This window comes from Ahaetulla prasina, chromosome 5, assembly GCF_028640845.1.
Source record: "Ahaetulla prasina isolate Xishuangbanna chromosome 5, ASM2864084v1, whole genome shotgun sequence".
Taxonomy (NCBI): Eukaryota; Metazoa; Chordata; class Lepidosauria; order Squamata; family Colubridae; genus Ahaetulla; species Ahaetulla prasina.
In genome coordinates this window covers 23023024-23041630 of record NC_080543.1, presented here as the reverse complement: position 1 = coordinate 23041630, position 18607 = coordinate 23023024, and the positions used below count along the sequence as shown (strand labels likewise).

Here is an 18607-nt window from a genome sequence, read left to right as displayed (position 1 = left end):
TATGTATTTATGATGGTTGCTATGACAAGGATCACAAGGTCATGTGATTACCTTTTACAACCTTCTGACAAGCAACTGGGGAAGCCAGATTCATTGAACAACTGCAGTGCTTCGCTCAATTGTTAAGTTAAGAAAGATCATAAAATGGGGCAAAACTCATTTAACAACTGTCTTGCTTAGCAACAGAAATTTTGAGCGTAATTGTGGTCGTAAGTTGAGGACTAACGGTACTGAGTTGGTACCATTGAAGAAGGTATCAGCAACTATTGAATAGACATAGCTTAATCCCAAAAAGTAAAGGGGAGTGAAAAAGAAACTGAATATTGACTAGCCTTGATTCTCTTTGGTACAAGATCAGGAAAATAAAATCTTTGCCAGGCCTTTAAGATTGTATTATTATACGCTTTAATAATAAAGTGGAATTCCATTGTTCTTGTAGTTTCTGTCTCCTGACCTGGCCAACTTGACTAATACATACCTGTAATATGCTTTTAAATCTAAGCATACGTAGTCCTGGATAGTACTTTAGACCTATTCTTAATATGAGATTGAACAGTTCCTAGCAAAGAATTTTCTGACTATGTTTACCAATCCCATTTGGTTTTTTTCTATGGCAGGGGTGTCAAACTCAGGACCCTTGGGTGAGATCCAGCCCGTGGGGTGCTTAGATCTGGCTTGTGGGGCTGTCCTGGAAACAGAGAAAGACCGGCCCGCGGTGCCTCTGCCAGCAAAAATGGAGCTCAGGAAGGCCGCATGTGGCTGTCCCGAGCACTATTTTCGCTGGCAGAGGGTTGCAGGAGGCTGTCACAGCCGAAAACGGAGTTTGGGAGCCTGTTTTTGCTAGCAGACAACTTGGGCCACCACAGGCGCCCCCAGCAAAAGTGATGTTGAGCTGGCCACACCCAGCCTGGCCACGCCCCCCCCTGGACCCCTGAGGTCAGACACAACCCTGATGCGGCCCTCAATGAAATCGAGTTTGGCGCACCTGTTCTATGGCTTTCACATTTTTCCTCTGAGTGTGTCTGAAACTGCTAACTTCCATTTTCATAGAATAAATCAAGAAAAAAAAAAGAAAAAAAAAAGAATAGATAATACATATCTATACAAAAAGAATAGATAATATAATAAATCAAACCACAGTCTGGTTCACTTGTCCAGATTCATATTAGTTGTAATATTAAGTAATGTCTGCTGGCAGCATCATGTAATCATATACAAAAAAGTCAAGAAAATATGAGAGCACAGATAATGAAGCAATAGATTTTCAATCTACATCCGAAGATTAAAACCACAGGAGAATTACTTAGCTTCAGACTAATTGTTTTTTTCACAATTGCTGTTCAGAATGTTAGGCCTGATGGATTGTAATCTGTAAAGCAAACGTATTGCCTACCCTGGCTTCTCTTAAGTTTATCCTGCCTATCAGGTCATAGTTTAAAAGGTTTTAGTTGTTTGTTGCCACATCGCCCAAACCAAATATTGATTGTGGGGCCATATGTTAAAGTTATTACCATCTAGGTATAAGAGGTTAGGTCCATGTGGTGGGTATAATCAGGAAATTACATCGTTCTCAGAAGTCTATACAATTAATTAATGTGAATTAATTAAAACTGGATAGCATTTTAGGAGCTAGATGAAATTACTTTCAGTTAGGGGCTGCTGGAGCTGAATAATTGTTTCACTGAACTGCAGGTTGCAACTCTCTTAAGTCATTTTCCATAAAGCCTCTGCCAATTTCAAATGATTATTGGATCTTTTCAGACAGGAAGAGTTATAAAAGACTTCTTGTTACAGCTGAACATTTTCTGATCACTAGGTCCTTAATCAAGGACTTTAAACAAATAAGAAATCCCTGATACCTTGAAATTTAATTAAAAATGCACAATAATTATTTTGCTTATGATGTTTCAGACTTAACATGGTTACCAAATTGTTTAGGGTTTTTGTTTGTTCAAATCGTATCTACCAGGATTTCTTGGATCATTATCCACATTAAAAGTAGCATGGAATATTATCCATAGAATGGGGTGACAGAAGATATGAAAATAAGTTGTGAGAGAAATAAAAAGTAGGAAATCCAAAGAGTGAGGGATATAGGAAAGAGTTTACATTGTCAGTCCATAAAGCAGTTGTGAGTATAGCACAGCCTTTCTTGCTTGGTGATTAATGCAGTGTGATAAATATTCTTTGGTTCCATGTAATCCATTGGGACATGAAAGAATCTGTTGACTTTTAGTAAAGCTGTTTCAAGAGGAAATGTGCCTTTGTAGCTATTTTTCTCAAGAATGGCCATCTTGGCTTTGTTGGCTGAGGAACTCTGGGAGTTGAAGTCCACAAGTCTTAAAGTGACCAAGGTTGGAGACCCCTGGTTTATAGAGACTTTCTTAGAAGAAAAAACCTATTGTATAAGAATCTAATTTTCTCTCTGTCTATTCTATTTCCTTTGAAGGTAATTTTAGGAAATGGGATTATTTTTGCCTAATGAATAATAAATCTAGGTTGCTTGTTTTATCTGAGGTAAAAACCATAGGGAATTTTAAGCTACAATCCAGTGGGTGCTTACCTGACAGTCAAAAACAGCAAAACATATTTGTTAGTGGACATACACTGAATTTTACTGTCAGTCAAGCATTGTTCTCTCCTCAAGTATTGAGACTGTAATAAACAACTGGCTGTATTCTTACAAAACCTGCTGTGCGTCATAGTCTATGGATGATGGCAAGCTTTAATCTTGACTGTTACAATCGCTGCTGAATCAGAGGTCATGGCTTGAAATATGGGTGCATCCTCGTGCACATATAACCCTATATATTATACATAACATACATATGTTATACATAAGCAGGAAATTAATGTTCTGGGTCTCAAATGATCAACTAGCTGGTTTGAACTACATTGCTAAGAATCTCTACTTATGCAGCTGATAATGTGGATCAAATGACCACCTGGCTGAGGGGTAGATGGTCCATCTGTCCAGGTCCAAATTCAAGAACTGCATTATTTTATTCAACTCCTGGGTCTTTAACAAAATAGCAGATTGGAAGGGGCACTGGAGATCCTCCAATCCAACCCCTTGAACAAGCAGGAGACCCTATACCATTCCAAGTAGCTGTCCAGTCTTTTCTTAAAAACCTCCATGGATGGAGCACCTATAACGTCAGAAGGCAAGTGTTATGTCTGCGCCCCCCGAGCCGAGCCCCCTGCCAGAAAGTGACTTGGAAAGTGAGGGGGAAGGGCCATCAGGACTTACCTCTAGAGCACCGGCTTCCCTGGCTCAGCTCCAGGAGCCAGAGGCAGGCCAGGTGGAGGAGATAATGAGGCCTCCGTCCCCTGACTCTTCCCCCCCCAACGCCTCCAGACCCAGCTAATGGCAATCAGGCCTGGCTGGACCCTAGGTTTCATAGGCAGGAGAGGCGGGAACAACAGAAGCAAGGGTGAGGCAGGCCTAGGAAGTGCTGAGTCACAGAGCCACACCCCACAGAGTATAAAAGCAGTCCTGGCTGCTCTTCTGCTCCGTAACGAGCAAAAATTGAGCTGAACTCTTTGACTCGGAGAAGTGAGTTGAACATTCGGCCTGGACTGCTGACTTCCTGGTTGCCTGGCAACCCCAAGATAAAAGGGAGACTTTGGCAGGCAGCTGCAGATTCCCTGCCAGGACTGATAGCAGCCGTGAACTCAATTACTGGCTCTTTAGCCAGCTCGTGTGGCTGTGGCTGGGAGGGGACAGAACAGCAAGCTATTCCACTGGTTAATTGTGCTCACTGTTAGGAAGTTTCTCCTTAGTTCTAGGTTGCTTCTCTCCTTGGTTAGTTTCCATCCATTGTTTCTTTTCTTGCTTTCTGGTGCTTTGGAAGATAGGTTGACCCCCTCTTCTTTGTGGAATCCTCTAAACTAAATCTTTGGTTTTTTATGTTAGATCTTTGTTAAATCCTTTAAACTAAAAAAACCTTATTATTAATTTCTATAGATACTTATTATCAGGAAAACAATTTTATATGGAGATGCCAAGAAATGAATGGAATAATTAGAGATTCCTATATTATGTAAACAGTGGGAGAGCGTCAAAGGGTCTCAGGTTAACTTCTCATATTTACTTCTACGTCCCTATTTTTTCAGTGAATAACTCCACTATAATCAAAGGGTGAGCAGGGGGAGAAACTGACATTATCATATAAGCAACACAAGTTACACAACTGCTTTTGATGTCACGATGCACAATTGCATAGTTTATGCAGCAGTGCCCTGATGCTCACGATGTGTTAATATCATTGTGGCTTGTTATGGATGCCTGTGGTACTTCTTTGCAGTGAATCTTACATTCGATCATAAGACTGATCAACAAACCCAACATTTACAGGCAATGAACATCATTGCATGATTTTGCAGTAGCCAAAAATCCAAATCAAAATAATGTGTAGGCTGAAATCTTATAAGAACAAAAAGGCAACTGTTGTAAAATCCCTCTAGATGAAAATCATTAAAAAGGATATAATACTTTTTTAAATGAGTACATTAGTTGTCAGTTCTCATATGTAGGTATTGTCAAAGACAGATTGTCACAGATGAAAAATTACAGCCTCCCAAAGCAAAAAACAAATGGTCATTCTTAAGATCAACTTATTTTTGGAGGAAGCAAGAAAATATTACATTTTTAAACTTTCTTTTTGTGGGAGTCTATCATTAAGGTGCTCTGATTTTTCTGTCCAGTAGGTCTTGCTCAAAGATTGGAGTCTGCAAAGTAACTAATAATTATTTCCAAGCTACATCGTTCAGGCATAAATATGCCTGTTCATAATTCAATAGATTCCTCATGATTTAAAATGAATTGCTGAAAGCAGAGATTTTAATAGCAACTTACATTTTGTAATTGAATAGAAATGAGATAAATGTGTCTGCCAAGGATGATGATGATAATAATAATAGGAAGAAGAATAAACCTTTACTCTGAAAGACTCCAACATTTTTATAGAGAAAAAGTGAAAAAGGGGAAAAGAAGGTCACACTTAAACTTCTGCTGACGCAAAATGTGGCAGCCATTAATTGTGCGCCTTAGAACCCTGTTAGTCTGAAGCAGTATATAAATCATCCTATCTGGTGCAATTCTTAAAAAATTTACACCTTTCCCCTGTCTTCCCTATAAGATGACTGTTGATTGCATAAGGCGAGGTTTTTCACACTGTGTTCTTGTGTTCTGTGACTTGAGAGAGACGATGGGCAGAAAAGAAAATCAGTTGAATACCACCAATTTTCTATTCCTAGAGCACAGTAACAAATGTTCAACCCCCTGCTCAAGCAGGAAACCTTATCCATTTCAGACAAATGGTTGTCAAATCTTTTATTAAAAACTTCCAGAGTTGGAGCACTTACAATTTCTGGAGTCAAGTTGTTCCACTGATTAATTGTTCTCATTGTCAGGAAATTTCTCCTTAGTTGTAGGTTGCTTTTCTTCTTGATTAGTTTCCATCCATTGCTTCTTGTTTTGCCTTCATGTGTTTTGGAAAATAAGTTGACCCTATTTTCTTTGTTCCTGAGACATTGGAACTCTGCTATCATGTCACCCCAGTCCTTTTCATTAAACTAGACATATCCTATTCCTGTAACCGTTCTTCATATATTTTAGCCTCCAGTCCCCTAATCAAATGGACTTAAATTCCCAAATTCTAGTAGTTGAGGCCCATACATCTTATGGTCGCCAAGGTCGAGAAATACTGCTCTAGATTGTGTCTCTTTATCAGGAGTTCTGTTTTTTAGTCTAACTAACAAGTTGCGTGATCTAAAAAAGTTTGCAAACCCTTAGCATAAAGATCCATGGTGTTCAGAATGATTCTGGCAGGCCCGTGAAATCACCCCAGCCAATTGTGATTTATTTGATAAACCATGGCTTAGTGCAATGCTGGTTAACCTTTTTGGTGCCGAGTGCCCAAAGTGCACCCACACATGTGCGTGCGTGTGCCTGAACCGCCAAAATGCAATGCGAGCGCCCCCCGCGCATGTGCCCCGCGCCCCCCGTGCATGCCCCCCATGGCCTGTTTTGGCTTCCAGGTTGGTGCAGGCCGCAGAAATGGAGTAGAAAGCAGGGATGAAATCCAGCAGCTTCTGACAGGTTCTTGAGAATCGACAGTGGAAATTTTGAACCGTTCGGAGAACCGGTAGTGGAATTTTTGAGTAATTTGGAGAACCGGCAAATACCACTTCTGGCTGGCCTCAGAATGGGGTGGGAATGGATATTTTGCAGTATCCTCCCCCTGCCACGGCCACCAAGCCACACCACGCCCACATAACTAATAGTAAAAAAAATTGGATTTCACCACTGGTAAAAAGGTAGGGCGCACTGGGGGGAACCTGCGGAGATCGGAAAAGGCCCCGCCCCATGCACATGCGCAGTAGAGACCAGAAGACCAGCTGGCCGGTGGGAAGTGTGCGCACATGTGTGGTGGCGCTGGGCTGGGGTGACGGCTGGCCTGCCCGCAAAGAGGGGTCTACATTCCACCTGTGGCACATATGCCATAGGTTTGCCATCACGGGCTTAGTGCAAAATGTGAATTAATTCGGTATCAGCAACATACTGTTGGAATCCTTCAGCAAGATTGTCTCAGTTCCCTGTCTGTGAGCTGATTCACCACCATCCTCTCTCTCTGTTGCTACTGTATGTTCAGTGATTCTTCCTCTGAGCTGATTTTGAATTGCTTTGCAGTAGGAAAGGTCAAGGCAATTATAGCTCCTTCTCCTTGTTCCCTTGCAAGGCTGCAGGTGAAAAGTGAAGAGGAGACAGAAGAAGAAGGGGGAAGAAATGACAGGAGCCTTGTCAGGTGCCCAACTCTACCCAACTCTTTGGTAATGCCTTTCTAAGCACCTTGAAACACCTCACTTTTCAGTTTGGATGAAATAAATCTGGGTTTCCCACCCACCCTCATCGGTAGATCATGGAAAATGGTTCTGTTGTTTTGAAATGCCTTGGAGGCATTCCAGGCAGCCATTTGTAGTAAAAACCACTGATGGATTTTATTTCTGCTCCACAGAATACCAAGGGCTCGCTCCTGGGAAGCTTGGATACTCAGATTTTATTAGCAGCCAAAAAGCTAAAGTATCTTGGAGATTAAAGACTAGAAACAGCAAACAGTGAAAGCTTAAAAGTATAACGCAAGTTGCCGGAAACGCATCTGCCAGCGAGAGATAGGCGTCTCATTTCCCCCCACCCCCCAAAAAAGGTGAAACTGTTTTCTCTGTGGTGGAAAACAAAGCTTTACGTGAGGCAACTGTTAAAGGCCTGATTCAGAACATGTAGACCAGTGGAATTTCTCTCTTTTTCTCTGCATGCTGTCATCCTTCTTGCTGTGTTTGTATGCATTTGCCAGAATTTAATTTGCTTTCTCAGGACTCTCATGCTATTAGTTATAGCTGAGATATTTCTCTGGGGAGCCACATAATTTCATTTGGTGGCTGGATTTCAAAATTAGATGTAGTTCTCTCTCCATTAGGTTTCTGATACATTACATCAATCAGATTTCAATGGACTTAAATGATTTAATTCTACCTGGTGGAGTTAGTTATTATGAAGTAGAGCTAAATGCCCACAGCATCTCATGTTCTTTTTTGTTCCCTGAACTTGGATAAGTAATTAATCTCTCCTGGGTTGCACACTCCCTTACAATTATTCTCTTCTGCATTTTCCATCTTAATTGCTACTTCGATAATAGAAATAAATGGGGCTACTGCTGAAATATGGCTATAGTCTAGGATGAAACTATAACATTTTGACTTTTTTCTTTTCTGGTCTAAAGAAATGCAATCACTCGATGCCGAGACCAAAAATGGACCAGACGCTATTCTTTTGTATATTCTATCCTCTTTTTTATTGAAGAAAATCTAAGGGAAAGGGTTTTTTCATTAATTTTTCTGAAGGATGATTTTTGTGAAGTAAAAATCATCTGATTACTTTTAATAGTTGTTATCATGTAGGGGCATGGGTTCTGAAAGCATTTTTTTATTCATGATAGTTCATCACCTGGAAAGTGACTGAAAATGGCTCTTTACTACTATTTAGCAAATGCCACTTCCGTCATCTGAGGGGTAAACTAGAAGTCACTTTCTCCTCAAGATTATATTTTAATAATATAGTTTTCAGTAGTGAAAATTTTGAGTAGTTTGGAGAACCAGCAAATACCACCTCTGACTGGCCCCAGAGTGGGGTGGGAATGGAGATTTTGTAATATCCTTCCCTCAGGAATGGGGAGGGAATGGGGATTTTGCAGTATCCTTCCCCTGCCATGCCCACCAAGCCACGCCCACCAAGCCACGCCCACAGAACTGGTAGTAAAAAAACCTTGAATTTCACCACTGATCAGGAGTACTCCTAAAGATACATCCCCAAATATTCACACCATGCAGTTGACATTTTTGCCATGATCAAAAAAGTACACACACAATAGAATCATGAATATATTTCAGGAATTAAATTCACAAGAGAAAAAAGAAATAAGAGCCTACACTTCCCGGACATACTCTTAATGGAAGGGTGAGCAACTATGGCCACTTTATGACTTGTGGACATGGTTGGCTCAGGAATTCTGGGAGTTGAAGTCCATGGGGGGTCTATACCAGGTGTGAAATGTAAATTTTGTTACTACCAGTTCTGTGGGTGTGGCTTGGTGGTGGTGGTGGTAATGTGACTAGGTGGCATGGCCAATTTTTTTTTTTTTTACTTTTAAAAGCATTTTTTCTACAACCTCTTCAGCCGAAGAGGTTGTTAAAAATGCTTTTAAAAGCCTCTGATGATCTGGCAACTCAGCTGGGGTATGCCAGAGAAGCCTTTTAAAAGCATTTTAAGGTGGTAGCCGAAGAGGTTGTAGAAAAAATGCTTTTAAAAGGTTCTGACGATCCCAGCTAAGCCGCATGATCATCAGAGGCTTTTTTTTACTTTTAAAAGCATTTTTTTTTTTGGCCGAAGAGAAAATGCTTTTAAAAGTAAAAACAAAACAAAACACCTCTGATGATCACGCAGCTCAGCTGGGCATGGGGAGGGGGGGCAGGGATTTTTGCTACCGGTTCTCCGAACCACCCGCCGCCATCACTACTGGATTGGGCGATCCGGTCCAAACTGGAAGCATTTCACCCCTGGTCTATATCTCCTTGACTAAACAATGAAATTCTCCATTATTCTTTCATCAGTTGCAGTGTGACCTTTTTCTGCTGCTGGCTTCATCTGTCCCCATTACACGTGGCGCTGCTTTCTACCCTGCATCTTCTTTAATTTCACAGCGGAAGCTCTTCTGCATTCTCTGCACTTCCTGCTTTTCTGTTCCCATTTGTTCATACGGGCTGCCACATGGCTCAAGGTTGCATCTCTCCCTTCTGTCTTTGCTGTATATCTAGGGTATGAATACAAATAGCATATCAAATGCAGACCATCTTGTTGCCAAGCTGGGTGATTGTACCACTGTCGGAAAAAAGCTCATCGGTATTCATCTGCATTATTGCACATGTTCCTACGTTCAGCCTTGGCATTTCAAATCGGCTGCCGGACTGAAGTTCGTCTCTGAATAAATCCTGATCACAGAAGCAGGTCGAGAGAGGAAGAAAGTTAATTAGTTAGAAAAAATGTTAAAATAACCTCTGATAATCTGAATGAGATCACAGCGTTAGTTGGGGGAATGATAAAATGCAAGTTTGCAGTAATCATCTCTTTGCAGTTTCCATGGACGTGCATCCAGTATTCATCACATTTATGCCAAAGGGAAATTTCCACTGGAGCTGGCATATCCTATGTATTTTTATCACACTTGAAATAATCGATGCTCCGAAGTATTTTTATTTTTATTGCAAGATCTCATGCTTTTGTTTGGGGCAGTGGATTCACTACGTAGGACGTTACAACTAAGCCTGACTTCTCAATTATTTGATATAATTTAGATGCAAATTAGGATTTCGTATTCTGGCTGTCATATGCTTTATTCCTCTTGGTTAGCTAAGCTATAGCCATTACATTTCATCACACTACAGTGTTGTTGTCTCTTGCAAGGTCATCTCAGGGTTGTCTTTTTGATTGAATTCCTTTTTTTACTGTTCTAACTTGGGACAGCAGAAAGTGATTAAGCTGAGTGGAATTTCATCTCTATACGAGAACCAAGAACCTCTTGAGTCTCTATTTAGTTGCTGAGATGTTCACATGAAGGATTAAACGCCATCCCTTTCTCCCAGCTCTAAATTATCTAACAGGACTCCTTGTTAGAAATTCTTTTGATCACTGTTTTAACATTCTCTTTTTCACCGAGTCACTTTTAGACTTTGTAAACACCAGAATGGACCAATTTGTTTGTTTGGAGCGCAATCTGCTCTGCAGATGGTGGGCTCTGGTGCTCTAAATGTTCTTAATTAAAATCAAAGTCTTTACGATCATACCCAGTAATGAAATTGGCACCATCGGCAATAAAGATTTCCCACTTAACGGCAAATCTTTGATATGAATAGCATTATGTACAACTGGCGTGCACTTCACATTTACCCTAATCCAACAAAACTGAAATGCGGAATATTGTTTTTTTTTTTCTTACAGTTCTTTCCCTTTAATGAAATGGAGCAAATCTGCTTTGAGAATTAGATCTGGCATATATTCTGTCAATAAACCACTTTGTAACTGGCAGCTAAAGCTGACTAAATTGAGAATTTAATCTGTCTTGGCTGGAAACACTAAAATAAATAACATGTTATTAAAAAATTCTATTTATGTTAAAGCAAATGAGTAAATTGTTAGAGTTACCAAAGGAAACTATTTATTGGTTTTTGTATGCCCCATCTGTTGGCTTTACACGGCATTGTTTTCATTTGATATATGCAAGTGCATGCATCAAACCTAGTTTATAGCTTTTGCATTCTGTTTTTATTGTCTTCTAGCAGCTAATCCATCAACTAAAATTAGTCTTGTAGATGAACATTTATATTCATAGCAAGAAATCCGTGGTACAGATTTACATGATTCCCTGTGTTGTTGGTTTTTTACTGTAATAAACTTTTTATATGTAATTTATTTCCTCTTTGCAAATATAATATCTTGCCTGTAAACAGGCTGATTCCTGGATTGCCATGATGATTATGAATAACCATAAGTTTATATAATCTATGAATAAAAAATTCATAGGTTTATTTCACTCATAAAGTGCAGCTTTACATGGTGACCCTAAATTGGCAACCTCTGAAACATCATTGAAAGGTGTGTATGTGTGTGTGGGTATTTTATATATTACCTTTCTTTTCAGAAAGCATTGTGGGATTTTTGGAAATAGTGTGATATATTGCAGGAGAGTATAAATCAGGAGCCACAACTTATGGAGGTTTAGTGGATGTTCCTAAATTTTGAGAGCGTGCTATACGGATTTTCACAAAAGGCTGCCATAGGGGATGTACTTAGTCACAAAATACCTATTTATCCAAAGGCAAAATAGTAAAATTTCCAGTCTCCCTTTCCAGCTTTTATGGGTCCATGTAGAAGTACCATTATTTGAAATAAAGGCAATGCTTGAGCCTGACAGTTTGCTTTGCAATTCAGTGTTAGCTTTCTGTCTTTTTTGGAAAAGAATCTAAAAAGTAATAAAACCAGGTAGGACATGGGGCCAGGCAAGCATTGCAGAAGGTATCCCTGAGGTCCCATACTAGATTTTAGGCTACAAGTGTGGTGTCAGACCTGGAAGCCATCTTTTACAGTTGGGTCTTCAGCCTCCTGCCACATTTTTCTACTGTGGGAAAATGGGAGGGGGGATTGTATAGAGCATAGATAGTCAAAATAACATTATGTTCTCAGAGAGTCAAGGCCCCGGTGCCCTGCAGATGCCATGAGGGGACTGGGAGGTATCTTCAGTTTTGGATGGTGCCTGATTGGATCATATGATGGACATGTGGGTGTTGGGCAGGGACTTGGAATTTTATTTGGATGGGGAAAACCTGGAAATTTTCAGATTCGGGTTTTCCCAGATGTGCCAATATGACATCTTCAATAAAATGGAACTTTGAGGAAATTCAAGCCTCAGAGTCTTCTTTCGTTGGGGTGTTACTGGAACCTTGACATGTGAGGCAGAATTACCAAGCTTGTTTGTTCCTGGCACCAATGGAAAAAGAAAACTACTTGGGATTCAGTTTGGTGCTTTCTTTTCAAATCTCCTTCATTCTATAGCTGCTGTTCTCAAGTTGATAGCAATAATACAGTAGAAGTGTTTGAGTTACAATCCTGCTGGCCTTCCAAAGCTGTCCACAAAGCCATTCCAGGTTGTTTGATGCGATTTGAAGGTCAAATGAGAGTGCTACAGTGCTCCTTTTCTTGAGATTGAACATTAAAATGAGCTCTCCTGCTGTGTGTTTCCATGCTATTTGAACTGAGCTGTGATAGGAAACATACAGTTGATAGTAAATTAATAAACCTCATTCAGACTGCCTCTGAACTTCTTACTGATTGGAAAAAAAGGGAGGAATACAACTATATAGCTGTCTAACAGCAACAGTATAAATGCCCTTTTCATGCCATAGTTTATTTAAAAAAAAACAAATTTCAGACCAAAAGCAGATGTCTGTGAATTCTATAGGTCAGAGGTCTCCAACCTTGGCAACATTAAGACTTGTGGACTGCAACTTCCAGAATTCCTCAGCCAGCTTTGCTGGCTGAGGAATTCTGGGAGTTGAAGTCCACAAGTCTTAAAATTGCCAAGGTTGGAGACCCCTGCTATAGATGGACTGCTCTGATTTGGGACTTCAACTCCCAAAACTAGCTTGTTCCAAAATTTAAATAAATCTACTTGAATAAGAACAAGTTTATTAGGGGTAGGAGTTCTTCAGTATTTACAATCACTGCCAAAAATTGCTCTGAGTAGTTTTTAGAACCGTGGTTTATATTCCTCATAAGCCTGAATACTACCCTACCAATGAAAATAATCTGAAGGAACTTGTGAGGTCAAGTGCTGACTTGTGAGGTCAGCCTGAAGCAAAGAGGATATCTTTGTACAGATACATTACCAGCGACAAATAGACTCAATCTGAAGTTGTCTCCTATTAATCTGGCTGGTCGCTAATTATTACATTTTTAGTTATAAAATAGTCAAATTGTCAAAAATAAAATTGGAAGGTAGGTAGTAAGAGTAGCTAAGTGGCTCCAGTTCAATTCGGTTGCTACCAGTCTGCCCCAATTCGGGCAAACCAGTAGCGGCGGCGGGAGACTCTTCCCACCCTCCCGGACATCATCAAATATACTATATTTTTCAGAGTATAAGATGCACCGGTGTATAAGATGCACCTTAGTTTTTGGGGAGGAAAATAAGAAAAAAGCTGATTGGCAGGTGGATTGGCCTCCTGGAATACCTCCAATCAGCTGTTCCCAGAGGTGAAATTTAGCAACAGGTTCCTTGGTTGTGAGCTCTGTGCCTTGCTTTTTTTTTTTTTTCCCTGCCTCTGAAATTCTGTTTCAGAAAAAACTTTTTTCTGCCTCTGAAAGCCTCTGAAGCTCTGAAACAAAGCTTCAGAAAAAACCCCTCTGAAGTTCTGTTTGGGAATTTCTTTTCTGAAGTTCTGTTTGGGTTTTTTTTTCTAAGCTCCGTGAAGCTCCGTTTGTTGCTTTTTTCTGAAGCTTCATTTCTGATGCTTTTTTCAGCCTCTGAAACCTCCGTTTGAGAAACTGGGTGGGGCTACATTTGGAGTATAAGGCACACCCAGATTTTCACCCTCTTTTTTTGGGGAAAAAGGAGTGTCTTATACTCCGAAAAATACGGTACTCTGCGCATGCGCGAGCGAACCAGTAGCAAAGGTAAGTGAAACCCACCACTACTCCAGTTAAAAGGTAACCTTGATCCGTTTTCAGAGTACTGTTCTCATGAAAGATGAGTTGTTAAGGCCATCTGAAGTGGAAATTGGTTAGATGGTGGGTGGAACTGCTCAGCCTAGCCTTCTACGCCTTGTATTCATTGTAGTTTTGATGTCCTCCTCTGCTGAATAACTGTGTGTTTATTGATTTTATTCCAAGCTGTTTTGAGTGTCTTACAGAAGAGAAGTGGGGCAGCAGAATGTATTTCAAATAAACAAGGTCAGAGCTAATATTGCTGCAAGCATTCCTAAGTGAATTGTCTAGCTGGAGAAAAAGATTTTTTTTAAAAAAGGGCATAGCTAGCCATGTTTGCTCTCTTTGCTATCCTTCCTCCCCCCCCTTTTTTTTAAAAAATTGGCAAATTGACAGAACATATAGCAGGAATAGGGACATGGTGGCTCAGTGGCTAAGACACTAAGCTTGTCGATCAGCGGTTCGAATCCCTAGGGTCGTGTAATGGGGTGAGCTCCCATTACTTGTCCCAGCTTCTGCCAACCTAGCAGTTCGAAAGCATGTAAAAAATGTAAGTAGAAAAATAGGGACCACCTTTGGTGGGAAGGTAACAGCGTTCCGTGTGCCTTTGGCGTTTAGTCATGCCCGCCAAATGACCATGGAGACGTCTTTGGACAGCGCTGGCTCTTCAGCTTTGAAATTGAGATGACCACCGCCGCCTAGAGTCGGGAATGACTCGTACATACGTGCAAGGGGAACCTTTACCTTTACTACAGTAGGAATGCAATTGGTGGAAGAGGTGAGAAAATATTCCCTTTCTCTGGGGGAAACATGGAGCACAAGATCAGTTAGGATCCACTTCCTGTTGCTTCTGTGAATATCAGATGATAATGGAAAATGGAATTAAAATGTAAACCCTACTTTTAATCTTGTCAATTGGATCCCAGATCGATGATGGTAGGAACAAGAAAGAAAACTGGTTTCTTAATGCTACTGGGGGTTCACACAATAGTTTGTTTTTGATATCATTTACACAGAGTTGGTAAGCTCACCTTCTATAAAATGCAGCTAATATTGAATTACCTCATAAATCTTGGGTGGGGGGAAAAAACAGGCTTATAAATCAAGACAATCAGTGTGCTGGATTGTGTTAAAAGAACAGCATCAAAGAGAGAAACTGAAAAGCTTTGATACCTGCAGGTGTAATTTGGAGTTTACAGTCCTTCACATCTGGGCAGCCAGCTGTTACTGTTCCTTTCACTGAAGAAGCATGTGTGCCTGCTGTTAATCCAGCAGTTAGATCATTATTTTGGTTCTTTACTAAAAGAGATCAAAGTTAACCACATTTCAATACTGGATCTAAAACAGGGGTCTCCAACCTTGGCAACTTTAAGCCTGGAGGACTTCAACTCCCAGAATTCCCCAGCCAGCTTTCCCAGCTTTGCTGGGATTCTGGGGGTTGAAGTCCTCCAGGCTTAAAGTTGCCAAGGTTGGAGACCCCTGATCTAGAAAACTGGGGCTCTTTGACTATAGTTTATTTCTGAAAAGCTACATAATTTTAATATTCATTCCTAGTTTGTGTACAGCCTTCTCAAGACTATTTTTTTTTTAACAGTTGGGCTGTGACCGTAGTAAGACTCTGGTCGACATCTGTGGAGAAAAGGAATTTCAGGCTTTTGTGTGCGATGCGCTCACTGTGCCAATACGGAGTGGTTCTTGCGATGCTTGCATATCCATTGCGGTCATCCATCATTTTTCAACAGTGGTAGGTTAAAATGGCCTATCCTTCTGTTTCATGGTGGTGGTTGTTGTTGTTTTCATTCCAGGGAGCTGTGATTCCCAGTTCCATTTTTGAAGCTCCCAAAGAACTTCCAGATTGCTCCTTTGATTTTTACATCACAGTTATTGGTGCCGTTGAATTAAGGCCTACCATGCCTTTTTTTTTTTTTGGTCTATAACTATTTTCTGGGGTGGGATTGGGGGCAAGAAAGCAAATGGAAAAGACATTCCCATCCTGTGAAATTCCTGTACCCCTAACGTTTTTCTAAGTTTCTTAACATCTCAGTACAGTCTGCAATAAAAATTCCTCATTTTTGTCTATTCTGATTGGTGGTGGTTCTTCATGTTCTCTGGCATATTATCTCAAGTTTTTGCTCCCTGAAGATGCTGCTGCTGAATCTGAAACTTTGTACACAAAGCATGTGTTGGACCACTTAGCAGTGATCCTGTTTCAACCTCACTGGAGATGGGTCTATCGAAGCAAATTATGAATCAAGTGTTGTATTGTGATGTGAGATCTTTCTGAATCTTTTCTGCAAGACTTCGCTCTCCAAGTTAACTTTGATAAGCTAGGTTTTAGCCAGTATGGTATAAACCTTTTTCTGTTCTGGATGTGAACGGATTGTAGAACTTGCATGCTGTGGTTCTCAGTTTTGCTAGCTACATCACAATCAATATTTTTTTGTAAGTGTCAGACCATAAAGGGTTTTAGCTTAGTTACTGGAAGACCTCTTTTGCCCAATTAGACCTGCCATTACTTCCCTGTTTTCAAAGGAAACTCAGTTACATGCCCTGCTAACATTTCTAGTACAGTTAAGGAAGCTCATGGGGGCTCCCTTATTATGAGAGATCTATTTTGTTATGTTTTACAGATAGTCTTTGACTTACATCTGTAATTAAGCTTGCAATTATGGTCATGAGTCATGCCAGTCGTTAAGTGAATCTCCATGTGACCACTCCTGATTTTATGATATATATTTTTTGCAGCAGCAGTCGTAAGGCAAACGCCATAGTTATTAAGTGAATCATTATTCACAATGGGTGTTTTTTTCATGGAAGCTGAAAGTAAATGCAGTTTCCAACAAAAACGTCATAAACGGTAATCTCATGACTCTAGGATGCTGCAATCCGCTGTTGACGCAGTTCCTTGAGCACCCAGAATGCAGTCATGTGACCGCAGGGCATGGATAGTTCTCGGAACTCTGAATGTGGTCATAAGTCTGTCATGACTTCAAATGATCGTTAAGCAACAACCAATTGTAAGTTGAAGACTACCCATCATTAAAATCGTTCTTTGTTCTTTCTTTCAATAAAGTTGTTTACATGTTATGGTAGCTGTTCCTTGTTCTTTAGGTTTTTTTATTTTATTGTTGGGTGAATTTTTTAAAATAAATATTTAATTGTATATTCATTCTATTATATTACTTTCATTGATATAGAATTCTGTTAAATAGCTGAAAAGCATGAAAGATGTATAATTTAAAAAGTAGAAGTAAACAGACTGCAGAATAGTACAGTAGCTCCTAATTCTCTGAGCCCGGTCTTGTATTTTGTTTTTGTTCTGAGTACGGTTTTTAGTTTGTTACCTTTTACCTTTAGGATAACTATCTGTGTTTCTCCCCCTTGACTAGGAGAGGAGGCTGGCTGTGCTCTGTGAACTGACTCGGCTGCTGAGACCTGGTGGAAAAGCACTTGTTTACGTTTGGGCCATGGAACAGGAATACAAGGAGCAGAAGTCGAAGTATCTGAAAGGGGAAAAAACTAGTGATAAAAGGCTTGCCAAAGCCGTCAGCGACACGCTAAATAAAACAGGCAGCACTGAATGCCAAGGTTTGGCACAGCCCAGCAAGGGCAGTAATCAGCCTAATGGGACGAGCAACAGTCCAAACCAGGGAGTTCCTGCCAGCCTTCCCGTTCATACAAATAGAACTTCCTTTGAAACTCAAGATGTCTTGGTCCCTTGGCACCTGAAAGATGGGATAAAGAAAAAGACAAGACATGGTAACCTTTGTCAGCCTCTGGATGCCTCTACATATGCTCCAGAACCCAATCCTGTTTTTCACCGCTATTACCACGTCTTCTGTGAAGGTGAACTGGAACTGCTGTGTAAACAACTAGACTGCATAAAGGTGCAAGGAAGTTACTATGACCAAGGAAACTGGTGTGTGGTTCTTGAAAAGCAGTGATGCTTTCACAGTTCCACGGAGGCAGCTGTGTCTTTGAGGGATTTATTGATGCAATTATTTCCATCGGTATTTCTAAAACATGTTTGGTTACCCTGGCATTTGGCTTTTGGTGTTGTGTTTATATTTTTTAAAAAATAAATACCACTTTTACATGCTGTGAGGAGAGAGCTGTTTTTCCTTCCCCGATTTATGAAATTCTAGCCTGATGATCAGATTTCACAATCATCCTTGCAATTTACAGATCTGTTGGTTCTAGGACCATAATGGCAAACCTATGGCACACGTGCAAGAGGTGGCACACAGCGCCCTCTCTAATGGCACACGAACCATTGCCCCAGTTCAGCTCTGTTGTGCATGCGTGCGTGCGCCTCCCGCCAACCAGCTGGTCTTCAGGTCTCTGCTGCGCCTGCATGGGGGACGGGGGGACGTGTGAGGGGCGTGCATGCGTGGGGGCAGGGTGCATGCGAGGGGTTTGGGCACTCGCGTGCTTTGGGCACTTGGTCCGGAAAAGATTAGCCATCACTGTTCTAGAAGATGTGATCAAATACTGAAAGCTTCTGATTTGATACACACATATGCAGTGAAACATGTTGTGGTCCGACAGCAGCCTGCGGAGCTAGCAGCAGTCGGACAATGAGGAGGCTGGGGAGGACAATGAGTCAGTCCTGGAGTCAGGGGAAGGTCCAGACAAGGGCTCTGCGTCGGAGGCAGAGATGGGGCCAGGGCCATCTAGGAGCGGTGCGCGGATTCCAGAGCCTCCAGAAGCGGACAGCAGAGGAACAGAAGGAGCCTGTTCCTAGTGCACGCATGCAAAGAGCTGCCAGAAGGCAAGAGCAGCTAAAGCAAAATGGAC

General features: G+C 40.9%; 1 protein-coding gene across 4 annotated transcripts in view; it reads left to right on the top strand.

Annotated features, from left to right (window-relative positions):
- ALKBH8 (alkB homolog 8, tRNA methyltransferase) overlaps positions 1-17911 on the top strand; it is a 57955-nt gene extending 40044 nt beyond the window's left edge. For 3 of the 4 annotated variants that reach the window (XM_058185806.1, XM_058185804.1, XM_058185805.1), the window contains 2 exons: positions 15405-15554; positions 17200-17911. In XM_058185806.1, the coding sequence (XP_058041789.1) occupies positions 15405-15554; positions 17200-17754 (705 nt within the window). In that variant the 3' untranslated portion in view covers positions 17755-17911. The remainder of the gene's footprint in view (positions 1-15404; positions 15555-17199) is intronic. The other variant, XM_058185807.1, reaches the window with a different exon arrangement.
- Positions 17912-18607: the final 696 nt, after the last annotated feature.